Here is a 27,996-nt window from a genome sequence, read left to right as displayed (position 1 = left end):
GTGCTCCGCATATGGGAACTCCATCAAGACTGTTGGAAAAGCATTCCTCATGAATCTGGTTGAGAGAATGCCAAGAGTGTGCAAAGCTATCATCAAGACCAAGGGTAGCTACTTTGAAGAAGAAGCTAAAATCTAAAATATATTTAGATTTGTTTAACACTTTTTTGCTTACTACATGATTCCATATGTGTTATTTCATAGTTTTGATGTCTTCACTATTATTCCACAATGTAGAAAATAGCTCAAATAAAGAAAAACCCTGGAATGAGTAGGTGTGTCCAAACGTTTGACTGGTACTCTACATGTTTTTTGTACATACATAATTGCTCCAAAAAAAAAATTCTAAAGAGTCCAGCCTTGACCATCTAATTTTGTATTGAACTCAAAGTGTTTATCATCAAGGGTCCTCATGAATGTAGCCTACTACAAACCCACAAGCATAGTGCATTTTACCAAGCTTGAAAGATGCAGTACAAGTTTATTGATGTTGTAGGCAAAAATAAAAACATGAGAGGTAGGCTAACCTGAAAACCATTTCATAGATTTGGGAGGGGTTCTTATTTGCATAATGAGGAGATGACTAATGAACATTTGCAACTGCAGGACAGCAGAAATATAGATGATGAGGTATAGGCTAGCTAGTGCTGCATCCTTGCAGCCCCTACTGTCGACTTTTAGCTCTGGATTATTGGGAGACATTCCTTGCCAGAACAGCCGTGCGAGCTGACGGGAGGGGCGGGACAGAGGGCTACCTAACGATCGGAAAGTAGCAGCCTGGGTAGCAGACCTCATTTCTTTGGAGGTGTAGATCGGCCAAACTCGACAACAATCTTTCAGCTGAATGGGTCAACCCCGCTGTGCATCCTTTAAATGGGCTTTTTAGCGCGCCATCCATAGCAAGTCCTATTTTCCAGTTAAAAGAACTGAAGAGAAAGAAAGCAGGTTTAAGGGGGATAATCCGAGTGAGATAATTTAGCTTTTTTTCATCAATCTAATGATTCAGACTGGCAAGTAAACAAGGACAAACTGCATGTGTAACTGTTTAGGGGAGACTCAAGGAACGATACAACAGCTGGGCATGATGACTGAGAAAGAATCGGCAACAGACAACATAATAGCAGGTAAAATGCTTCTTTCTAACCCTCTTGTGATCCTGAAGTATTCTTCAGAGGCCTCACGCTATTATGCAGCATCAAGGCTACACTCTATAGGTGCGCTCATTCAGTGCGCATTCGGAGCCTATTTGAGACCTTGCCAGGAGACTCCTTTTCCGTTTTCACGTTTGATTTGTGCAATAGTCGTCCGGGTTACGTGATGGTGGTGGTATAGAGGTATTCGCTCTTGTTATATTTATGAGAAATTGCAATTTATACAAAGGTTTATAATGAATATTCTTGGAAAGCATAGGATATAGGCTATAGTCGTGTTCATGCAGCTTCAAGAGAGCTTTGCCGCAACGTGAAGGAAACAGCCTACCTCTGAGAACCCACCTCGACAGCAATACATTTAATTATTAGAATCATAATATTACTCTGCAGAACATTTCTCCTGTAGTCCCAGAAAATGGGCACACATACTAACGCCCTTTTGCATTGGGCAGAAAAACTATAAATACCCGCCCAGTAGCCTATAGTTTGGTCCTCCATAACTGAGCAGAGTTTGGTCACATGGTCAATCCCACCGGAGGCTTGACACAATGCAGCAAAAGTCTGCGTGCCCCACCACCACCCCAGGTGTCGCATTCGCAGCAATGTGGTTAAAACGTCTGATTAGAAGTAATCGCTATATAGTCTGAGTGCGCTGATAAATGCAGCGATAGGAATGGTTGGTTCCTCTATTATGGACACTATCTGCGTAATGGGCGGATAAATTACTGCATTTCAATTGTCTTCAATCTCAACCAGTGCTCAAGTTTTCATGTTGCTTTACTTATTGAACGTTTTCTTCGAGGTTTTCATGTCTAACATGTCATTTAGGACTAGGACTATTTACTTTTATGTCATATCGGTTCCTCTGCAGGACAAATGGTGCTTTCAAGACAACTGGGAACTCGGGAAGAAAACGAGGTCAAATCATGACGTCAGTGATCTTCAGGTCGGAAAGACAGAGCTCTAGAAAGATGCTCGAGTTTAGGACATGGAATTCCGAGTTTGATGACTGTTCAAAACGAGTTTTTCCAGTCGGATACCGTTTTTCCGAATTCCAAGTTGTCGTGAACGCACTGGAGTTGGAAATCTCTGATTTCCGAGTTCACAGTTGTTTTGAATGCAGCAAGTAGGCTAAATCATCTGACACCACTCCTATATGATGTAAAATTGGAGGGGAGAATAATTGTGTACAGTAGGCCCTATATACTTTTTGGCTGGATGTGCTTGAAATCCAAAAGTGAAAGTCTGTTGTCCTTCTTGTGATTGTGATTGCTCATTGAGAAGTCAAAGTGAACAGAGGGGTCTGTCATGTCCTGCTTATCACACTTCATCACAGGATGTTGAGCATGCTTGTTATTTGTTGACACCCAGTTGTTAATATGTTAATTACGGTGTTTTCACAATGAACTTGAGGCTTGACCATTTGCCTGTCCTACCTTTGGGGTTGGGTGTTGTGAAAGTTTATTGAATGGCTTAACTTTGTTTGCTCATATGTTCCACAAAACATGTAGCCTACTCTGGGGCGGCAGGTAGCCTAGTGGTTAGAGCATTGGACTAGTAACTGAAAGGTTGCTAGATCGAATCCCTGAGCTGACAAGGTAAAAATCTGTTGTTCTGCCCCTGAACAAGGCAGGTTCCTAGGCTGTCATGGACGCTACACTACTGTTCCTAGGCTGTCATTGAAAATAAGAATTTGTTCTTAACTGACTTGCTTAGTTAAATAAAGGAAAAATAAAGAAACTTTTGTAGTTGAGCAGCCATCAGAAAAACCTTTGGCTTTCGGATCAAATCCCGATCCATGATTGTTTTTCACATTCCCACGGTGACACATTGAAGTTGCTGATAAAGAGACCTTTGTTCATTTTGTGGGCAGCCAGGATGCGCGCACACAAAGGCTCGTTCACCGATTGAGCCCTTTCCTGGGGGACTGATGTCATACAATGACGATGAATGCAGCTTGTTAGCTCTTTTGACATCATCAGGGTGAAATTATACAGTAATAATATTAACATACATTCTGGTGTTCAGAGCTGGTTAGAGAGAAAATTTTAGCGATAGTTTTGTTCCACAGTGTTATGAATTAGGCCTAGCCATGTATTATTTTTATGGTCTTCATTGTTGATCCAGATAATTTATGAAGAGTTTATATTTATAAAAAATAGGCCTATATACCAATTTTTCACATTTGTGTTTTTTCTTTAAAAAAAAATGTTTACCTTTATGTGTGTGTAAAATATTACTGTTCTCAGATTTTTTTATTCATAGATTTTAGATGTGTATGAAAATATATATATATATATTTTTAAACGCTATACATCCATTGTTTAGTTGGAATGGAATGTTGGTATCATGTATATTTGACTGTGATATGTGCTTGTCTCACCTAGCAATCTTAAGATGAATCCACATTGTAAGTCGCTCTAGATAAGAGCATCTGCTAAATTACTAAAATGTAAATGTTTTACATACAGATCTCATATTACTGTATTGAATCATAAAAAATATATATATTGATGTCACAAATGTATCATTTGTACATTTCTTTATAAAAAAAGTATATATATATTTTTTATAGAAATATCACATTTAGATAAGTATTCAGACCCTTTAATCAGTACTTTGTTGAAGCACCGTTGGCAGCGATTACAGCCTTGAGTCTTCTTGGGTATGATGCTACAAGCTTGTCACACCTGTATTAGGGAAGTTTCTCACATTCTTCTCTGCAGATCCTCTCAAGCTCTGTCAGGTTGGATGGGGAGCGTTGTTGCACAGCTATTTTCAGGTCTCTCCAGAGATGTTCGATTGGGTTCAAGTCCGGACTCTGGCTGGATCACTTAAGGACATTCAAAGAATTGTCCCGAAGCCATTCCTGCATTGTCTTGGCTGTGTGCTTAGGGTTGTTTTCCTGTTGGAAGATGAACCTTCGCCCCAGTTTGAGGTCCTGAGCTCTCTGGAGCAGGTTTGCAAGGATCTCTCTGTACTTTGCTCCGTTCATCTTTCCATCGATCCTGACCAATCTGCCAGTCACTGCCGCTGAAAAACATCCCCACATCATGATGCTGCAACCACCATGCTTCAGCATAGGTATGGGCCAGGTTTCCTCCAGATGTGACACTTGGCATTCAGGCCAAAGAGTTCAATCTTGGTTTCATCAGACCAGAGAATCTTGTTTGTCATGGTCTTAGAGTCCTTTAGGTGCCTTTTGTCAAACTCCAAGCGGGCTGTCATGTGCCTTTTACTGATGAGTGGCTTTGGTCAGGCCATTCTACCATAAAGGCCAGATTGGTAGAGTGCTGCAGAGATGGTTTTCCTTCTTGAAGGTTCCCCCATCTCCACAGAGGAACTCTGGAGCTCTGTCAGAGGGACCATCGGGTTCCTGGTCACCTCCCTGACCAAGGCCCTTCTCCCCCGATTGCTCAGTTTGGCCGGGCGACCAGCTCTAGGAAGAGTCTTGGTGGTTCCAAACTTCTTCCATTTAAGAATGATGGAGGCCACTGTGTTGTTGGGGACCTTCAATGCTGCAGAATGTTTTTGGTACCCTTCCCCAGATCTGTGCTTCGACACAATCCTGTCTCTGAGCTCTACGGACAATTCCTTCGACTTCATGGCTTGGTTTTTACTCTGACATGCACTGCTAACTGTGGGACCTTTATATACGGCACTTACTTTCGTGAGCTCAGCTGCATTATTGGGATGAGGCAGACGCAGTGGGACGTGGCCTGATCTCTCCCTCCATGTCTGCTCTCAGTCTACCCTGGTTTATCCGGACTCCCCCTGAAGAAGAGGAAGATGGGGGAGAGTATGGGTGGCCCCTGGCCCAGCATGGTCTGCTGCTCAGTCTGTACAGCACACACCAATCATATTTGGGAATGGGAAAGGGGGATAGCTACCTTAAGAATAACTGATATAGAGGTCACAGTCACTGTGGAATCGATCAGTATGTACATTTGAGCTTCGCAGAAGAACGGGACAATGGAGTCCCCATACTATTCAGGGTCACAGTCAGAGGAGTAATGTTGTCTTTTTATGATTATTGATATGCAGTGTTTGACTAATAAACTAAATGTCCCCTTTTCAGGACTCTGTCTTTCAAAGATAATTCGTAAAAATCCAAATAACTTAACAGATCATCTTTGTAAAGGGTTTAAACACAGTTTCCCATGCTTGTTCAATGAACCATAAACAATGAATGAACATGCACCCGTGGAACGGTCGTTAAGACACTAACAGCTTACAGACTGTAGGCAATTAAGGTCACAGTTATGAAAACTTAGGACACTAAAGAGGCCTTTCTACTGACTCTGAAAAACACCAAAAGAAAGATGCCCAGGGTCCCTGCTCATCTGCGTGAACGTGCCTTAGGCATGCTGCAAGGAGGCATGAGTACTGCAGATGTGGACAGGGCAATAAATTGTCCGTACTGTGAGACGCCTAAAACAGCGCTACAGGGAGACAGGACGGACAGCTGATCGTCCTCGCAGTGGCAGACCACGTGTAACAACACCTGCACAGGATCGGTACATCCGAACATCACACCTGCGGGACAGGTACAGGATGGCAACAACAACTGCCCGAGTTACACCAGGAACGCGCAATCCCTCCATCAGTGCTCAGACTGTCCGCAATAGGCTGAGAGAGGCTGGACTGAGGGCTTGTAGGCCTGTTGTAAGGCAGGTCCTCACCAGACATCACCGGCAACAACGTCACCTATGGGCACAAACCCACCGTCGCTGGACCAGACAGGACTGACAAAAAGTGCTCTTCACTGATGAGTTGCGGTTTTGTCTGAGATTAGCGTTTATTGTCGGAGGAATGAGCGTTACACCGAGGCCTGTACTCTGGAGCGGGATCGATTTGGAGGTGGAGGGTCCGTCATGGTCTGGGGCGGTGTGTCAACACATCATCGGACTGAGCTTGTCATTGCAGGCAATCTTAATGCTGTGCGTTACAGGGAAGACATCCTCCTCCCTCATGTGGTACCCTTCCTGCAGGCTCATCCTGACATGACCCTCCAGCATGACCATGACAATGCCACCAGCCATACTGCTTGTTCTGTGTGTGATTTCTTGCAAGACAGGAATGTCAGTGTTCTGCCATGGCTAGCGAAGAGCCCGGATCTCAATCCCATTGAGCACGTCTGGAACCTGTTGGATCGGAGGGTGAGGGCTAAGGCCATTCGCTCCAGAAATGTCCGGGAACTTGCAGGTGCCTTGGTGGAAGAGTGTGGTAACATCACAGTCCGATGATGTGTTGACACACCACCCCAGACCATGACGGGCCCTCCACCTCCAAATCAAGAACTGGCAAATCTGGTGCAGTCCATGAGGAGGAGATGCACTGCAGTACTTAATGCAGCTGGTGGATACACCAGATACTGACTGTTACTTTTGATTTTGACCCCCCCTTTGTTCAGGGACACATTATTCAATTTCTGTTAGTCACATGTTTGGAACTTGTTCAGTTTATGTCTCAATTGTTAAATCTTGTTATGTTCATACAAATATTTACACATGTTAAGTTGCTGAAAATAAACGCAGTTGACAGTGAGAGGACGTTTATTTTTTTGCTGAGTTTATTAGGTTCTGTAATTGTGTGCAGTATAATGTGTGAAGGTAACAAATTGACATGAATTGATTTTGCACTCAGCTGGTTACCTTAGCTACAGGGACCATCTCATCATGAGAGCTGATTATTAGCTCAGCTCAATGCCTCAAGTACCTATTAGTGTGCTGATACAAATCCCAGAGATGACATATAGCATGTAAAAACCCCTCTGATTGAGCTAGTAGACACACCCAAAACTGCAATGACTTGTTTCAAATTATCATTACTTCTTATTCCCGACTTCACTATCATAACTTGCAATGCACATTTAAAGAGCAAAATCAAAACACATTTTTGAAATCTTTTTAATTGGCTTTAGCCAAGTGGGAACACCCAATGACTGCACTAACGGAGAGCTTTGTGTTCCCTAAGGGACAGCCAGACATGTTCTACACATTTAAAGCAGAGAGAGAGGGAGAGCTCAGAGAGGGTTGGGGAGTCATACTCAAGAGATTTATTTAGTTTGTGATATTAATATGATTGCAGATTCCAAAAACACAGATTAATCCTGTATTACCTTTGTAGATAGTATTGGCGACAGCTTGATGCAACAAGGCATTAAAACAGAATGTGACAGATTACTTTTATATCACAAGCTAGTTCGTTTCCATCTGAAAGCTCTTCAATCAGACCAAGTGTTTTGCTGTGGGTGGATTCTCTAGATTGAATTTCTAGGTCATAGTATACTCAATCAGATTCACTTTGATAGACAACTTTTAGCCCTGTTGCTAAGCCCAGTTTTCCTCTGGTCTGCTGAGCTGCACAAAGTGGAGCTCATCACTGGGCTATTTTCTGTGTGTTCTGTCCAGCTGTTCTACAAGTACTTATGTACGCTCCCACACGTGGCTCCAGCCAACCAATGTGTGATTCCTCCACAGCAATCATCAATGAGAGGATGGAACAGTTGTAGTGTTTTCAAAGAATAGGGTCAGCATTGCACATACCATGCATGCAAGGAACCTATTTTGAATATCAATGAACAGAAGAGTGTAAATGTGATGAGGTCAGGTCAGACAACAGTTCAGAGGTGACATTGAAATGCCTTGCGTTAAGGAGACATTTTACCATAAGATAGTGATGTATGACTCACTACAATGTCATCCAGCTCATAAACCAGCTGGCTAACGAATAGGTGGACAGTGACGAGCATTGAAAAAGGACTTTACAATGTATTACAATACCTCAATGTGACTCAGCACACCATGAGCAGTCATGAGCAGCACACCATGAGCAGACAAATTGCACCACAGGTGTGCTGTCATGTCATTGCACTCACTCACACATAACACACGAGGTTCCCGTAGGTTCCCATAGCAACTAACACATCATTGGCTTCTTGCTGAAGTAAGCGGGGCATTCTTACAGCACAACACCAGTAGTGTCACATCAGAAGTTAATCTACCACAGTGATAAAGTGGTTGTTATATTAAACATGTACAGCCTCTGTACGAGACCCTTGAGCTCTAGTATACAATTGCCCTTTTAATTTACTTAAATGTATTGAAGCAAATTGCCTCACTTGCAGCCATCGTTGGCATCTATTTGTGAAATGGATGGGGCGTTAGGGGTTGGTGGCTGGGAAAGGAGTTCAGACCAGGGGAGGGGGTAAGGCTGCAGTCAGAGGTGATTTAAGGCCTTAGCCATTAGCATTTCTGTTTGAGGTCAACCCAATAACTGGGAGTTCTTGAGACAAAGTGGTAGGGGGGCTGAACCTGATGAGCCAGGGCCAGGCAGGAAGTTGTCTCTCAGAGGCCCTAAAGGGCTCCACACAGTCTACGCAACAGATCCGATGGAGCTTCCTTTGCGTAGCTCTACGTAGTTCTACCTACTTTTGTACGGCTGAATTTTTGTAACACCGACGCAAACAGAGCTGTGAAATCACTGTGGCGAGCCCTTACGGTCAGATAAATCCAATCGCCACTCCTAGACGAGACACACACCAGAGAGCCCACCACAACACAGGTGTCACGCCCTGACCATAGTTTGCTTTGTATGTTTCTATGTTTTGTTTGGTCAGGGTGTGATCTGAGTGGGCATTCTATGTTGTATGTCTAGTTTGTCTATTTCTATGTGTTGGCCTGATATGGTTCTCAATCAGAGGCAGGTGTTAGTCGTTGTCTCTGATTGGGAACCATATTTAGGTAGCCTGTTTTGTATTGTGGGGTTGTGGGTGATTGTTCCTGTTACTGTGTTTCTGTGTTCACGTTACGGGACTGTTTCGTTGTCGTTTGTTTGTTGTTTTTTTGTTTTTGTTTTGTTCAAGTATTCGATTAAAATGAATACTCACCACGCTGCATCTTGGTCCTCCTCTCTTTCTCCCAACGACGATCGTGACAACAGGTGTGTCCTCTCTATCGAAACGTTAATTAATGTCGTGACTAGGTGACAATGGGTGACATTATGATCACATTTTTGTTGCATGGAAATAGATATGTTGAATAGCTATTCTATATGTGACCCTTTTGGATAACACATTACATTAAGTTGGTCTCATACCAGTGTAATAATGCTGTAATTACTACAGTAATAACATGGTTGCTAAGTTTTACACGAGAAATTGCTCAGACAAGTGGAATAAGGAGCATACTAGTGTAATTACAGTGTTACTACACAGGTATGAGAGCAACTTCATGTAAAGTGCCACCCAATTGGATAGTTGACCAATATCCCTGATAAGCTCTAGTATTTTATCATGGAACATGTACTTTGAGAGAATTCACCCTCTCAGCATGTGATATTCCTCTTTACCAAAATCAAGGTTGAAAATGTGAATTGCGATGCAAATAAACTGGCAAGGTACCAGGAGTCCTATGATCAGCATTACGTCATGACTAAGATATTGGCTGTGTTTACCCTCAAGAGGAGGCACCCATTCTGTTGAGAAGTATGAGGGAGCCGCTTTTCACAAGACATTGGATTGTAGAGTAAGACTTAAACAGCCGTTAGACATCAGCAGTATGACATCTTTTCGATTACCCAAGAGGCCCTTCATGAAATTACTGTAAACTTTTTTCTGTATGTGTCTTTGTCGCTCTCCTCCATCAAACTCAATTTACTCCACAGAAGGCTATAGTCTTTTTACTCTAACCAGTTCAATGTTAGAAACCAAAGCCTACTGAAGCACACACCTGTTTGATGTCCAATGAAGCGGTAATTGGTTTCATATGTTTCAATGGAATCCCAAGTATATAAACACTGACTGTATTTGTGTATTCTCTTGGTCTTGGTTTTGTCACATCTCTCACTCCCATCCCAATGCTGTCAGATACAAGCTCTTCCACATCCCACAGCAATGTACGCTAAGTATACAAAACATTAACGACACCTGCTCCATGACATAGACTGACCAGGTGAATCCAGTTGAAGGCTATGATCCCTTATTGAGGTCATGTGTTAAATCCACTTCAATCAGTGTAGATGAAGGGGAGAACATTGGTTAAAGAAGGATTTTTGAGCCTTGAGACAATTGAGACATGGATTGTGCATGTGTACCATTCAGAGATTGAACGGGCAAGACAAAAGATTGAAGTGCCTTTGAACGGGGTATGGTAGTAGGTGCCAGGTGCCAGGTGCACTGGTTTGTGTGAAGAACTGCAACGCTGCTGGGTTTTTCATGCTGAACAGTTTCCCGCGTGTATCTAGAATGGTCCACCACTCAAAGGACATCCATCCAACTTGACACAACTGTGGGAAGCATTGGAGTCAACATAGGCCAGAATCCCTGTGGAACGCTTTCGACACCTTGTAGAGTCCATTCCCCGACAAAATGAGGCTATTCTGAGGGCAAAAGGGGGGTGCAACTCAATATCAGGAAGGTGTTCCTAATGTTTGGTATACTCAGTTGTATACATCCCATAGCTATAAGGGCACAAGGCGAGACCCAGATGCAGACACGGGAGGCAGATGTTTTGAGTCTTTGATATTTATTAGTATCCCAAGGGTAGGCAAGAGAATGGTCATGGACAGGCAAAAGGTCAAAATCAGTTCATAGTCCAGGAGGTACAGAGTGGCAGGCAGGCTCGAGGTCAAGGCAGGCAGAATGGTCAGGCAGGTGGGTACAGAGTCCAGAAACAGGCAAGGGTCAAAACCGGGAGGACTAGCAAAAGAGAATAGAAAAAGCAGGAGCACGGGAAAAACACGCTGGTTGACTTGAAACATTCAAGACGAACTGGCACAGAGAGACAGGAAACACAGGGATAAATACCCCGGGGAAAATAAGCGACACCTGGAGGCGGGTGGAGACAATCACAAGGACAGGTGAAACAGATCAGGGCAATGTCTGCATCCACCTTTCATAGTGTTTGGGACCTTTAAGAGATTTACATCAGAACCTTTATAAAGGTGTTGCTCTTCGCTACCTTACTTCAAACAACAAAAAGCACCAAAAATGCAGGACAACCTAAAAACTTACAGCAGTTGAATATATGGTGTCTTGGTGGAAATACTGTAATAAACACCTGGGCAGATTCTCAGCCAGATTTAACTCAATGCACCATCGCTATGTGTTACCACAATGAATTATAGGCTCTGGTAAAAATGAGGCTTAGAATATTCTACTGTGTTAAATTATTCAGCTTTAGTTCTGCCTTCGGAGCATCTGGGGCCAAGAAAATCATGGGAGGGGATCCGAAAACACATTGGCTGTTTAGTTTGACACTGAAATTGACGAAAGCATGAAAGCACTGATGGGTCATGATTACGTAAAGTTTGATATCTTGAGCATGAGCTTGCCAAATTGATGTTTTTGATAGAGGATGCTTTTGAACGTGCAGTGTTGACGTGTCTGCAATATGTACATAATGGGCAGCTATTTGAATCTGTTTTGTGTCAAATTGAATTTTGCCGTGGTTTTGTTGTTATAAGGGTCTCCAGCATAGAGAGAGAGAGAAGAAGAAGAAGGAGAAAGTCTATTGTTTGGAGAGGTTTTTCGGAATTTCCTTAGGATGACCTAAATGCTCTGCCCTTGTAGGAAACAAGGCTCACTCTTTCTTTCTTTCAAATGCCATTCACCATTGTTCCATATCGTTGTTGTGGTAGTAAGACCAGGCACTATGGACCTTGACACTATTCTCATGTTTGAGCTCAGTTATCTATCAGAATGTGTGATGTTGAACATTGCATGTTATTTTGAACAGCTACATGTACTCACATAGTTGGGAATAGTGGACTAGAAATAGAACCGAGGGAAGCTATAGGGCAGGGGTAGGCGGCTAGATTCAGCCGCAGGCCGATTGTTGTCGGAGCGGATGGTCGGGGGCCTGGAACATAATAATAATAATAATAATGATTTTGAACACTGCAAATTGACCACAACTAAGCCCCAAAAAATAACAATAATTGAATACCTTGATTACGTTGAGACAAAATCACGTCTCTTTTTTTATTCGTGGGAATACTTGTGAACCGATTCATTTTCCTAAATTAAACTCCTTTATTTCTTTTTACTAAAAACTTTGGGGTTTGCCGACCCCTGTTATAGGGTGTTATGGGGTGCAGTAGACTGTCCCACATAAATCAAGTATATTTGGGCAAATTTAAGAGAAAATGTACTTTGTCATCAAAATGACAAAAAGTGCATATACATTGAGCCAGCCTTGACAAATTGACAAATCTGTTTATGTTTATTTTTGCTTCCCTGTACCCACCATCTTGTCATTCATAGGTCATAGGTTGTACTGGCATACTATCTGGGTTTCCCAGCCGCTCCCCTGCTCGGTTGGCCAGTCAAAAGCACAATGTATATAGCCACTGAGCTGTGTACTTTGAAACTCCTCAGGCAGATGTTGCGCTGCTGTCAAAATGTCACACTGATTTACCTCCAGACTGATCTGGAACGAGGCCTTTTCTCTCTAAACGATCCGGCTGGGAGACGCTAGCGGGACATGTTTATTATACAACAGTTGAGCAGATATCCCTACCTCCCCGTCTCCTCCGCTCTGTTTGGAGGATACCTGACACCAGCACAGAAGGACTCTCACACTCACAAGAGGGCATTCATCCTTCCTCAGAGAAACCATGTGGTGTCTGCATTGTACCTTGATCATTGAAAACATGCAATAGAAGTCATGGTTGGAAGCCCCTCAATTTCTCATCAGTTATATTCCCTAGTTTTTCACTCCTCTCATACACTCTTAGAAGACTAGTCACTATCTAGAACCTAAAATGGTTCTTCAGCTGTCCCCACAAGAGAACCCTTTGAATAACTATTTTTGGTTCCAGGTAGAATACTTTTGGGTTCCATGTAGAACCCTTTCCACAAAAAAGGTTCTACCTGGAACCAAAAAGGGTTCTTCTATGGGGACAGCCGAAGAACCCTTTTTTAAGCTTTATACCATAGAGTGTATATTACTTAACATATGCCAGTACAACCTATGACCTATATTATCTGCAGATAATATAGGGGAAAGGTTGAGCTATGCATGTCTACAGCACTATCTATAGTAGGTGAGGATATGCTGATCAAGTTAAACCTAGTTGTGTTCTATGGTAATCAGTTCATGCTTCACTCAGTGCAGCGGAGGTGGTGTATTTCTGTCCGATCTGCACATTCTCCACTGCTGGGATATCGTTTGCACTAGACACAGATCTATAGATTGATTTCTGAGTCCAAGGCAGGTTTAGAACCAGCACCTTCCTCAGCACTTCTTGCAACATCTAGTCGAATGGCTACCCAGACTATTTGCATTGCCCCCCCCCCCCCCTCCACACTACTGCCACTCTCTGTTGTCATCTCTGCATAGTCACTTTAATAATTCTACCTACATGTACATACTACCTCAACTAACCGTTGCCCCCGCACATTGACTCTGTACCGGCACCCCTCTGTATATATTGTTATTTTTTACTGCTGCTATTTAATTACTTGTTACTTTTATCTCTTATTGTTATCCGTATTTTTTTAGGGGGCCGTAAGTAATCATTTCACTGTAAGGTCTACACTTGTTGTATTCGGCGCATGTGACTAATACAATTTGATTTGATTTACATAAGTTAGTCCTAAATATTTCAAAAACTAAAAACATTGTATTTGGGGCAAATCATTGACTAAACCCTGAACCTCAACTAAATCTTGTAATGAATAATGTGGAAATTTAGCAAGTTAATGAGACTGTGAAGAGACACACCGGCACAGACACACACATATGATAACATACGCACTAGACACACACATACACACACATATGATAACATACGCACTAGACACACACACACATATGATAACATACGCACTAGACACACACATACACACACACATGATAACATACGCACTAGACACACACATATGATAACATACGCACTAGACACACACATACACACACACATGATAACATACGCACTAGACACACACATACACACACATATGATAACATACGCACTAGACACACACATACACACACACATGATAACATACGCACTAGACACACACATACACACACATATGATAACATACGCACTAGACACACACATACACACACATATGATAACATACGCACTAGACACACACATACACACACACATGATAACATACGCACTAGACACACACATACACACACACATGATAACATACGCACTAGACACACACATACACACACATATGATAACATACGCACTAGACACACACATACACACACACATGATAACATACGCACTAGACACACACATACACACACATATGATAACATACGCACTAGACACACACATACACACACATATGATAACATACGCACTAGACACACACATACACACACATATGATAACATACGCACTAGACACACACATACACACACACATGATAACATACGCACTAGACACACACATACACACACATATGATAACATACGCACTAGACACACACATACACACACACATGATAACATACGCACTATACACACACATACACACACATATGATAACATACGCACTAGACACACACATACACACACATATGATAACATACGCACTATACACACACATACACACACATATGATAACATACGCACTATACACACACATACACACACATATGATAACATACGCACTATACACACACATACACACACATATGATAACATACGCACTATACACACACATACACACACATATGATAACATACGCACTATACACACACATACACATGGATTTTGTGTTGAGTAGTGACCTGAGGGTACACACTTAATGTATTGTGAAATCTGCTGTGAAATGTATTGTAATGTTTTTAAAATGGTATATAACTGTTTTTATGTTGCTGGACCCCAGGAAGAGTAGCTGCTGCCTTGGCAGGAACTAATGGAGGTCCATAATAAATACACATACAGTAGAAGGACATGGAGGGAGAATATGTAAATTTTCCTAATATACATCACACTGGAATTGCATTTGTATTGACAAATTATGTACATTTACCCACTTTTACCGACTTAGTGTGTAAATTATTATTATTATTATTATTTTGAAACCAGTTGCATTTCTCACTAAATAGGCTAAATCTTCTCTGAAACATCATGCCGAATTACCTTCCACCGCTATCCATACAGTTGTGTTTATTTTTGAAAATCAGGCCTTATACAGAAGCAGTTGTAGTAGGGCACCTGAAAAGCAGGTCTGGAATCAGTTAGACATAAGTGTGTGTATATGTATGCAAGTGTGTGTGTGCAGACTATGAAGGGTGCTAGAAACTCAGTTGGCCACAGCTGTTGTCAGGCTGCTGCCCTGCACTGTGTGTCTGGGCACTTGGCCAGCTGGATGCAGTTGGAAAAGAGGGAGGGAGGATGAAAGAGGCCTCTCTCTCTTTCTCCCTCTCTCTCTCTCTCTTTCTCCCTCTCTCGCTCTCTTTCCCCCAATTTCCCTCTGACTGCTTGCTGTACTAGCTGCCACATGGCATGATGGGGGAAGAAGTGGGACATTCTCTCAAAAGGAGAGCCGCCCAGTCTCATTTTCCCTTCATCTACATGAATGTAGCCCTTTGAAAGGGATGTTTTGTGTGGCACTGAATCTTTGTGACAGTAAATGTAATGGGGCATCTCTTTGCCTTTGTAGGTGTTGTTGATTGTGGCATAAATTGTGTCTGCTCTGCTTCGTTCGTGCTGGCCCAATCAGTGTCCACTTTCCGGAGAACCTCTGTTGATCCTGTCTGTCAACATCAACACATTCTCTGATGTTTACAGATTCTATACATGCCACTATAACATACATACAACTATGTATTGAATTGATTACATGCACAATGCACATGCACCTGTCCTATCATTGTAGTCATTTAAGGATGAAGTAATACGTCTGAGTGCCTATGAGGCCAACCTTGAGATCTACTCTGGAACTTGTGCAACGGATTTCAAGTAGATCTAATCAGACATGCAAAGAGACAAGAATCTCACTTGTATATTGTTTTAAATTAGCCTCGGTGTGGACTGTGGTATAGTATTAACATGCACTTGCTCAATAGTTGTTACTTAACTACAATTTGGTGTTTCTTTTTGCGCTAAATGTAAATAATGTTTTGAAAATGTGGTTTATTGCTCCAGTGACCTATTTCAACTAGCTTAAAGAAAAACTCTACCCAAAACCTATCTTTTGGTATTTGTTTCATTAGTCCATTGTTGGTATAGTCCCCAAATGTGTTGCATGTCAGCAGTCAAGTTTTCAAGATATATAACTTTCAAAATACAGAAATACAGCCGGTATGATGCAAAACGCAAAGTTAATCAGGCCTTGCACTGTGAGGTATCGAGTCCTCTACTCCTGCCGTTCATGAAGGCATATTACAGTATGTTTGTCTATAGATCATGACTTGTGAAGGATGGGTTCAACACAGACGTAATGCACCAACCGTGAACTCACTACTTGATAAACCGGGCAGATGATACTAGATGATACTAGATGATGTGTTTTCTTTTATGAATCAAAACGTGTGCTAACCGTCATCCCTCTAGCCTCTTTACTCATAGGACCAGTTTTTGGTGATTGCATGCGTCGCTGAACCGCAACAGCATTACAAGGAATGTGTTTGCCCGTCGTGTTTATACATCTTTTCTCTTTTTCTCTCATACCAGCAGCAATGACATTTCTGGCCCTGTAATCTTAGTATGAAAAGACGAGAAAATCAGAGAAGACATTTCTTCCCTTCCCCTCACACTTGCCTTATTGAGGAGGCGGTGTGAGCCTAGCTATCGGGGCAGAGGTGGCAAGAGGAGGCTCTGACCTCATTTCTCAGTGTGCCACAGGACCAGAGGTTCAACGCTTGGATTGGATTATTAGCCTCTTTTTTTCCTTCGTCACACAGAGTGGGCTATGAAAACCACATTGGAAGACACAACAATGTCATTAGAAAAAAGATGAGCTTGTCAACGTACCCAGGCTTCTTTCTAGAGGTGAAAAGAACCCGTTTTTAGATGAATCGGTACATTTTCGCTTTCTATTTTAATATATCCAAACCATTTGTGTCTTAAGGATTCAAATTACTATTAGTTTACAACTTGTTAGTGTGATAGTGTGTGGTAGTGTGGTCGCTGTATGTGACATATCAAAACTCTGCCTTTGCCTATAGAATACCAGATTTTCACACAGGGTAATACATTGCTAGTGCCTAAGATTATTTATTTCTATAAACTTGTAATGTAATTTCTATAAACTTGTAATTTTAACATCGAGTTTTAAATTCCAGTTCTTGCTGCTCATATGTGTTATCGAAAAACCTCCATTGTGCAGTCATAAATTGGGGCCTAGTTCTCCTGTAAACACCCAGTCTGACATCTGCACTGAGGGTCTGAAAAATGTAGAGTCGTCTGGGGAAACAGAGGAATGTGACGAGAACAGGAAGTAAAAGCCTCTCCTGCAGAGAGGAGAAAAAAGTCCAAGTTCAAAAAACGAAAGCCTCTCTTTCCACTCAGTTCAGCTCCAGCTCATGTGCTCACTCAAGCAACATAGTTTCTGTATCGCAATGCACCAATGAATTGAATATTTTTTTCCCACATCTTGCCATCTGCTGCAATCCTTTTCTGGTAGTCGGGGGAGTCTGAAAATGTTTTCGACTTTATAGACACAGCACACATAAAGGTAATTCCAAAATTACACCAACATAAAGTGTATTTTTTGTTTATTTATTTTACCCACTTTTTCTCTCCAATTTCAATCTTGTCTCATCACTGCAAGTTCCCAACGGGTGGCGAAGGTCGAGTCATGCGTCCTTCGAAAACATGACCCGCCAAACCGCGCTTCTTAAAACCCGCCCGCTTAACCCAGAAGTCAGCCGCTCCAATGTATCAGAGGAAACACCGTTCATCTGACGACCAAGGTCAGCCTACAGGCGATTGGCCCGCCACAAGGAGTCACTAGAGCACAATGAGCCAAGTAAAGCTCCCCCGGCCAAACCCTCCCCTAAACCGGACAAAGCTGGGCCAATTGTGCGCCGCCCTATGGGACTCCCGATCACGGGCGGTTGTGATACAGACCAGGATAAAACCGGGGTCTATAGTGACGTCTCTAGCACTGCGATGCAATGCCTTAGACTGCTGCGCAACTCGGGAGGCCCCAAACATAAAGTGTCTTAATAGGGCATGGGACACCACAAACACCAGACACCAGAACAGCTTCAATGCACCTTGACATAGATTCTACAAGTGTCTGGAACTTTATTGGAGGGATACGACACCATTCTTCCATGAGAAATTCCATCATTTGGTGTTTTGTTGATGGTGGTGGAAAACGCTGTCTCAGGCGCCGCTCCAGAATCTCCCATAAGTGTTCAATTGGGTTGAGATCTGTTGCCTGAGACGGCCATGACATATGGTTTACATCATTGTCATGCTCATCAAACCATCCAGTTACAATGGATGGGGGCATTGTCATCCTTTTGGGGCATAGCCATGGTAGCCAAAATAATGGAAAAAATAATGGCCTTCCCAGCATTTTTATACATAACCCTAAGCATGATGGGATGTTAATTGCTTAAAAAACTCAGGAACCACACCTGTGTGGAAGCACCTGCTTTCAATATACTTTGTATCCCTCATTTACACAAGTGTTTCCATTATTTTGGCAGTTACCTGTATCTGTCTGTTTGGCCTGTCAGTCACTTATGGAAGAGAAATGGCCTCCTCTGCTTTCTGCCAGAATGTGTGTAGAACATTCCAGGCAGCAGCTGCTAGGATGTAGGGAAGGAGGGGAAAGAGGATACTCAATCTATGGCTCTTTTTGTGGTGGATAAATGTTTATTTCTTCACTTATTGTTGGCAGAAAATGATCTTGTGTTGTTGGGACGTGATTTTATTTGGACTATTAGAATTCAGGATTCTAAACTATTCTAGGGCTTCTCCACTTCAGAGATATGTATGTATGGATTGAATAGTACCTTCATTGAAACATTGATTCTTTAGCACTCATTATGAAGAAACTTTTGTGGCTGTTGATAGGTCGAGCAGGAGCATTGTTTGGTTATTTCCATGTCTCACCTTAGGATGAATACACATAAAGTAAACCTTTATAGACCCCTTTTCAGAGTCCAACATTACCAATAGGATTTAAACACAATAGTGGGGGATGTTGAAGGAAATCATTATACTGTATATTGTTAAAACACTACATATGTTTTGTAAGTGCGAAGGCACCACACAATTCAATGAATTGATGTATTTGCTGTCGCCAGTTATGTAAATTACTTACATTTATATTGCCATATCCTTAATGAGATTGTGAGTGATTGATCGACTTCAACAATACTGTAGTTTCTGGTTGACCTGTATTACGTACAGTTAAGGATTTCTTGGGTTATTCAAGGAAATTCTAAAGAAAGAAATAGAAAATTCTCACCCAGATGCCCAAATCAACTTGCACTAATTAGTCAGAAAAAACATCTGCATTGACATTTTGCAACTGCTTGTATGGAACTCAATACAATTGAATGACATTTCTCATGAAGTATTTTATACTGCCAGGTTAATAATAAACGACACAGACTGCACTGGAACACATTTACCACTAGAGCCACAAACAGTAACAAAGCGTATACCCTGCCACTGTTTTTGGCAAACAGCTGAGGGATGGGGCTGGAGAAATGTAACCACTCTCGATCAAATTCATAGACAGAGCTATGGATACAAGGACTGACCATGCATGATATCAAAATTATTGTTTTAACCATGTTTTCAGGCTTTTTTTTGTTTTTGTTACAAACAATTAAGTTAAACATGTTTATATTCTGGGTTCTGATGGGGTAAGGTCATGCGGCCTTTATACGTTATATTCTCCAAGAATCAATGGGTAATTATCATTCATTTAAAAATCACAAAAATGTATGTAGCAAATACAGATTGCCCCTTTAAAATATGACTCAAGGTTAGGATTTAAAGGAGGGGGTATGGGGGAGGGGGTGGAGAAGATGGAGTCTATCCACAGGTGGTCCGTAATTCCACACAGTAATTACCAAGCAGTACATTGTGGGGATTCGGACCACTCAGTCACTCTGTAAGGGCGAGAAAAGGGCGAGCGATGTGGAAAACAGACCGATAGCGCGATGTCCCGTTGAGACTGAGACCATCCCCAGACACTTAAAAACACAGAGGAAGCACTATTATTGTGCATTGTCAAAGGGCCTTTTCACAAGCACTATTAAGTGAAGCTAATGAAAGTGGTGGCAAATGGACACACTTTCATTCAATTCAAATGCCATTGTGTTTAAAAGGCAGGTGCATCAGCCGTTTTATCTTGAAAGAAGAGTTGTTAGATAGCCAGGAGTTTCAAACAAAAGGTTAGAATGGTAACATTCTTTGTAGTGCATTATCAGAGGACGACTGAACAATCAAAACTAAGATCACAGCTGCACAATTTATTTGAATAGTTGAGGAACAGGGATTGGCAGTGTACTAATGGACATAATGTATGTCCTAAATCAGATGATTTTGATGAAGCTTTCTGTTGTTTGTTGTTGCTAAGTTAAGTTGACTCATGTTGTATCTACTTGTTTCTGTCTCCTCAGATGCAATGGCAACTCCCTCTCCAGCAAAGAGCATGGGTGACCCTGGCATCACCCCACTGTCACCCTCACACATTCAGGTAAGAAACCCACCATGGAATATTCTGCATGGAGATAGAGCCATATGAAGTCTGTATAAACAACTCCATTACTGTGGAATGAGAGATTGGTATGAGAGATTCACCACACAGTCTTTTTAAGTCGTTAAACTAGCCACCAGCTTTTCCATCCAGAATAAATAACACATCTCCTTAAACGTTCTCCGTTTGTTGACTCCACTTTTCTGTCCTCCCCACCTCAGCAAAATGACACGGACTCGAATGCCCACACAGGACCTTCGTTCATCGTGGTGGTTGCTGTCGACTTTGGCACCACTTCCAGCGGCTACGCTTACGCCTTCACTAAGGAGCCAGAATGCATTCACACCATGAGGTGAGCCAAGTCAACGCTGCAATGCAGTCGCTGGGAGCAGGAGGAGAGAGAGAGAAAGAGATCAAGATAGATTGAGGGAGTCATGGGGAGGTGCACTCAGGTCAGGTTGTTCTGCAGCAGAGTCTTATTGAATATTCCCTGGCAGGTGATGCAGGAGACATTGCATGCGTGGTGCTGCTTTCTGTTCTTATTTAGGTCTTATTTAGGCGTAATCATAACAGAAGGGTTGCTGATAGCCAGGTAAAAGGTGTTTATCAAATTATTGCTCCTCTATTTCATTGTCATCCTTTTGGGGCATAGCCATGGTAGCCAAAATAATGGAAAAAAGAATGGCCTGCCCAGCATTTTTATACATAACCCTAACCATGATGGGATGTCCATTGCTTAATTAACTCAGGAACCACACCTATGTCGAAGCACCTGCTTTCAATATACTTTGTATCCCTCATTTACACAAGTGTTTTCATTATTTTGGCAGTTACCTGTATCTGGGGCGGCAGGTAGCCTAGTGGTTAGAGCGTTGGACTAGTAACCGAAAGGTTGCAAGATTGAATCCCTTAGCTGACAAGGTAAAAATCTGTTGTTCTGAACAAGGCACTGTTCCTAGTCTGTCATTGAAAATAAGAATTTGTTCTTAACTGACTTACCTAGTTAAAAAATGTAAATAAATCTGTCTGTTTGGCCTGTCAGTCACTTATGGAAGAGGAATGGCCCCTCTGCTTTCTGCCAGAATGTATGTAGAACATTCCAGGCAGCAGGACCACTCTGCTAGGATGTAGGGAAGGAGGGGAATGAGGATACTCAATCTATGGCTCTTTTTGTGGTGGATACATTTTTATTTCTTCACTTATTGTTGGCAGAAAATGATCTTGTGTTGTTGGGACTTGATTTTATTTGGACTATTAGAATTCAGGATTCTAAGCTATTCTAGGGCTTCTCCACTTCAGAGATATGTATGTATGGATTGAATAGTACCTTCATTGAAACATTGATTCTTTAGCACTCATTATGAAGAAACTTTTGTGGCTGTTGATAGGTCGAGCAGGAGCATTGTTTGGTTATTTCCATGTCTCAAATGGAGATATAAAGGACCATGGAGGCTTCTAACTTCATTCCAATGACTGTCCTTAAAGGTCAGAAGAAACAGTGTTTGCTCCCTCTCTCATCAATGCCTCATTGGCAGACGTCATGTCATGACCCCAGTCAGTGTAATGCTCTTGTTAGCACTGGTAGGAGGAGCTGGTTCATTTAGCTGAGGAACCAGCTAGACTGCCATCCTGAGATCTGTAGGATCCTCTGACCCATAAAACACACAGGTCAACTCTTTTCCCTGTGTGTGTCAGGCAGGCACCAGGGCCAACCTCCTTACCTTGCAGTTCCTCACAAAACAGACAGGTTTTTCTATGGTTTCATGCACTAGTTTTAAGGGGCCCTATTTGAACTTTGAATTCATGATATATCTTAGAGCAGCTGTGGCCAATCTTATCCGTAGAAGGCCAGTGTGGTTGCAGGTTTTTGTTGATTTGAGTCATTTTTCAATTTATAGCTAAACGTGTTGATATTTAACTGGCAATCAACAATAGTTCTTAGGAGTTGTCCATAGAGAACATGTCTGGAAACTCTATACACGACATGTTACAGTTTTATGCATGACTTTCGACCAAAATCTGCATTTTCCCTCTTGCAAAATTTCAACAGAAAATAGGTAACACTTTCTAACATCAGAAAATCTGTCAAAGGTGAAACTCGTAAATTCTGTAATAGTAAAAAAAAAAGATGTTTGTCGGTTAGACTACTAGGTAGAACAGTTACACTAGCCCCTACACTGAGATGTAGCAATTATGTGCTTAATAACACAAATCTTTCTGTGTCTTGGTCATTTAAAAAAAAAAATATATATTTTTTTTTTTGCCCCCTTTTCTCCCCAATTGTTAGTAATTACTATCTTGTCTCATCGCTACAACTCCCGTACGGGCTCGGGAGAGACGAAGGTCGAAAGCCATGCGTCCTCCGAAACACAACCCAACCAAGCCGCACTGCTTCTTAACACAGCGCGCCTCCAACCCGGAAGCCAGCCGCACCAATGTGTCGGAGGAAACACCGTGCACCCGCCCCCCTTGGTTAGCGCGCACTGCGCCCGGCCCGCCACAGGAGTCGCTGGTGCGCGATGAGACAAGGATATCCCTACCGGCCAAACCCTCCCTAACCCGGACGACGCTAGGCCAATTGTGCTTCGCCCCACGGACCTCCCGGTCGCGGCCGGCTGCGACAGAGCCTGGGCGCGAACCCAGAGTCTCTGGTGGCGCAGCTAGCGCTGCGATGCAGTGCCCTAGACCCCACCCGGGAGGCCCCGTGTCTTGGTCATTTTTCTGAGAATTAAGTTGTTTTGTAGGAGTACTAGATAAAATGGAGTATCATTAATGTCACATCCTTAGGGTGATACAACACAGAGAGACACAGACTGGGAGAATTGTCTATTGGGGAAACCTCTCCTGTCATGGGTCATTAACTCCAGACATCAGGTAACAGTTTAGTAAGATATTTTTACAGGTGCTGCCAGACCTTGCAGTGAAAACAGCCGGAGCCCCAAGATGATTTCCTTTGGATTGAACCATCTGCTCTCCAAATCCTTACAGAAACAATAATAAGCCCTCCCGAATGGATCTGTAAAGTTTGCCCATACCTCGAGGGAACTGTTTGGGGCTGCTTTAATGTTGTAGTTCTCTTATGATAGAGATTTCAGTGTAGAACGCCTCTTTGAATAGAAGAGGAATGCATTGCTGTATTGATAGTGAGCATTAGCCAGTTGCATCTCTATGACATAGCCATTAGCATTCCTTCCCTGTCCTCACTGTTGCTGGCCCTCACAATGGAGCAGGAATCTAATTGCCGATAGAAAACCAACCTGAGATGAAAACAGCTATTCGGACATGGCTGCCAGTTCCTCTGGAAATTGCCAACACTCTGACTCTCTCAACTGACAATATTTTTTATTGTGTGTATATTTTTTAGATATAATTTCTGTTCTTGCTACATTTTGCAGTAAGCCACAATTTACTGATATGTAGGCTACAGTACGTGCATTAAGGCTTTTAAATGGTGATTGTCAGAGGTCTGAATATAAGCTTGTCTGGCCTCCCACTGCACTAAATGCCTGTCTTACAGACTACGCACAGTGAAAAGAAATGCATCATTTACAGACCTTCACTCCCTCCAGAGCTATTTTCAGTGAGGCATATTCCATTCCAGACCATCTACGGTCGTGTTATGCAGTAGGCTAGCTATTTTTCACCTGTCATGTTCTTACATGTTAACCAATTTAGCTATACTGTGGAGTTATTTGCATTCATCAACAGTTTGAATCACAACCATGTTTTAAGTTCTGTTACGACGACTAACTGTCACATTGTCAGTTCGCCTCAATGTGACAGTTACAACGACTATGTTGTTGTTGCAAATCTGAATCATCAGAATGAGTTTTGAATAAATAGGCTACAGGTTTAGATTTTTTGATTGTATCAAATTATCATGTTAATTAGGGTATATGTTTTAACCAAACATAGATCATTAAAAAAGATTATGGAGTTATATAGCGTGATCATGCTGTGATGTGATTAGGAGAAGAATTATCCATCTATTATCCATCTATTAAGTTGACATACCATCCGTCTATAGGGCTGTGGACATACCATCCAGCATGATGATGACGATGACAATGACAATGATGATGATAAAATGCTGTTGAATGATAAACACAGATTATGCACAAAAGAGCCTAAAATCATATTTGTAATGTTACATTTTGTGAGAAAAATGTTTGTACTCAGGGCACCATTGGGAATGAGTCCCTGGTCTCAATTGGGCTACCCTGTCCCGTTTGTTATAAGGATCGGACCAAGGCGCAGCGTGGTATGCGTACATTCTTATTTGTTTAAAGAATGAACACTGAACAAACTAACAAAATAACAAAACGAAACGTGAAGCTATACAAATGAGTGCTGACTGGCAACTACACATAGACAAGATCCCACAACAGAAAGTGGGAAACAGGGCTGCCTAAATATGATCCCCAATCAGAGACAACGATAAACAGCTGTCTCTGATTGGGAACCATATCAGGCCAACATAGAAATACAAAACCCCTAGACCTACAACAACCCTAGACATACAAAACCCTAGACATACAACACTAGAGTACCCACCCTAGTCACACCCTGACCTAAACAAAATATATAGAAAACAGAGATATCTAAGGTCAGGGCGTGACATACCCTGAATAAATAAAAGTTAATACAAAAAATAAGAGTCTTAATTTAGATTAGCAGTGTGCATCCAGTGGTTTCCCCCAAATCTTCCAAATGAGTCCCTCACAGCAGGCTTCTCCCCCAGTGAGACTGACCCATAATCTCATCAGGGCACTTAGCAAACATATTCTCATCTCCAAGGGAACTAAACTAATTATAGTAACTAATCCTTCATTTATCTAGAACTAGTGTAGCACAATTAGTGTGTAGGTCATGTTGTGTCTCTTTGTTTTTATTCATTTTTAATTTTTAATTTAACCTTAATTTAACTAGGCAAATCAGTTAAGAACAAATTCTTATTTACAATGACGACCTACTAGAAGGCAAAAGGCCTCCTGCGGAGACGGGGAGCGACCCGGGACGTGTGTGCTTTGGGGACCTTTAACAGAATGTGACTGGCAGAACGGATGTTGTATTTTGAGGATGAGGGCTGCAGTAGGTATCTTAGATAGGGGGGAGTGAGGCCTAAGAGGGTTTTTGTTAACAATAGCTGGTGCGCAATATCTAATATTAAGGAAGTCTCGAGGTTCTGCTCGCTTGAGTTGGAATACCTCATAAACTGTAGACCATACCAAGAGAGTTTCATCTATATTTTTTTGTATCTGTCTATTTACCACCACAAACTGATGCTGGCACTAAGACCGCACTGAATGAGCTGTGTAGGGCAATGAGCAAACAAGAACATCCAGAGGCGGTGCTCCTAGTGGGCGGTGATTTTAATGCAGGGAAACTGAAATCTGTTTTACCTCATTTCTACCAGTATGTGCATCTAGAAGCGAAGAAACTCTACATCTCCTTTACTCCACACACAGAGACACATTCAAAGCTCTCCCTCGGCCTCCATTTGGCAAATCTGACCATAACTCTATCCTCCTGAGTACTGCTTAAAAGCAAAAACTCAAACATGAAGTACCAGTGCCCAATACGGAAGTGGTCTGATGAAGTGGATGCTAACCTACATGACTGTTTCACTAACACAGACTGGAATATGTTCCGGGATTCACCCGATAGCATTGAGAAGTTTACTACATCAGTCACCGGCTTCATTAATAAGTGCATCAACGATGTCGTCCACACAGTGACCGTAAGTACATATCCCAACCAGAAGCCATGGATTACAGGCAACATCCACACTGAACTAAAGGCTAGAGCTGCCGCTTTCAAGGAGCGGGACACTAATCTGTAAGCTTATAAGAAATCCCGCTAATACCTCTGATGATCCATCAAACAGGCAAAGCGTCAATAGAGGACTAAGCCTGAAACCTATTAAGTCGGATCGGACGCTCGTCGGATGTGGCAGGGCTTGCAAACTGTCATGGATTACAAAGGGAAACCCACATGCAAGCTGCCCAGTGACGTGACCCTACCAGATGAGCTAAATGTCTTCTATGCTCGCTTCAAGGTAAGCAACACTGAATCATGCATGAGAGCACCAGCTGTTCCAGACGACTTTGTGATCACGCACTCTGTAGCTGATTTGAGTAAGACCTTTAAACATTCACAAGGCCGCAGGACCAGACGGATAACATTCACAAGGCCGCAGGACCAGACGGATTACCAGGACGCGTACTCCGAGCATGCGCTGACCAGCTGGCAAGTGTCTTCCCTGACATTTTCAATCTCTCCCTGACCCAGTCTGTAATACCTACATGTTTCAAGTAGACCATCATTGTCCCTGTGCCCAAGAACGCCAAGGTAACCTGTCTAAATGTCTATCACCCCGGAGCACTCACATTTGTAGCCATGAAATGCTTTGAATAGCTAGTTATGGCTCACATCAACACCATCATCCCAGACACCCTGGACCCACTCCAATTTGCATACCCCCCAACAGATCCACAGGTGACGCAATCTCTATTGCACTCCACACTGCCCTCTCCCACCTGGACAAGAGGAACACCTATGTGAGAATGCTATTAATTGACTACAGCTCAGTGTTCAACTCATCACTCTAACTAAGCTCATTACTAAGCTAAGGACCCTGGGACTGAACACCTTCTTCTGCAACTGGATCCTGGACTTCTTGACCGACCGCCCCCAGGTGGTGAGAGTAGACAACAACACATCCGTCACGCTGACCCTCAACACGGCCCCTCAGGGGTGCCTGCTTAGTCGCTTCCGGTTCTCCCTGTTCACCCATGACTGCGTGGCCACGCACAACTCCGACGCAACGGTAGTAAGCCTGATCACCAATGACGATGAGACAGCCTATAGGGAAGAGGTCAGAGACCTGGCAGTGTGGTGCAAGGACAACAACCTCTCCCTCAATGTCAGCAAGGCAAAGGAGCTGATCGTGGACTACAGGAAACTGAGGACCGAGCACGCCCCCATCCACATTGACAGGGCTGTAGTGGAGCGGGTTGAGAGATTCAAGTTCCTCGGTGTCCACATCACTAAGGATCTATCATTGTCCACACACACCAACACAATCGTGAAGAGGGCACAATAACACCTCTTCCCATTCAGGATTCTGTAAAGATTTGGCATGGGCCCTCAGATCCTCAAAAAATTATACAGCTGCACCATTGAGAGCATTTTGAGT

At 42.5% G+C, this 27,996-nt stretch overlaps 1 protein-coding gene across 1 annotated transcript in view; it reads left to right on the top strand.

Moving 5' to 3' along the window:
* The first annotated feature begins 782 nt into the window (after window positions 1-782).
* The window catches only part of LOC120017919 (heat shock 70 kDa protein 12A-like), a 44,698-nt gene continuing 17,484 nt past the window's right edge, over window positions 783-27,996 (top strand). Inside the window, exons 1-3 of the mRNA XM_038960877.1 lie at window positions 783-1,121; window positions 20,722-20,798; window positions 21,020-21,150. Of these exons, the coding sequence (XP_038816805.1) occupies window positions 1,031-1,121; window positions 20,722-20,798; window positions 21,020-21,150 (299 nt within the window). The 5' untranslated portion in view covers window positions 783-1,030. The remainder of the gene's footprint in view (window positions 1,122-20,721; window positions 20,799-21,019; window positions 21,151-27,996) is intronic.

This window comes from Salvelinus namaycush, chromosome 22 (assembly GCF_016432855.1).
Source record: "Salvelinus namaycush isolate Seneca chromosome 22, SaNama_1.0, whole genome shotgun sequence".
NCBI classification, from domain to species: Eukaryota; Metazoa; Chordata; class Actinopteri; order Salmoniformes; family Salmonidae; genus Salvelinus; species Salvelinus namaycush.
Note: the sequence above shows the minus strand (reverse complement) of the source record. Positions and strands in the feature narration are given on the sequence as shown.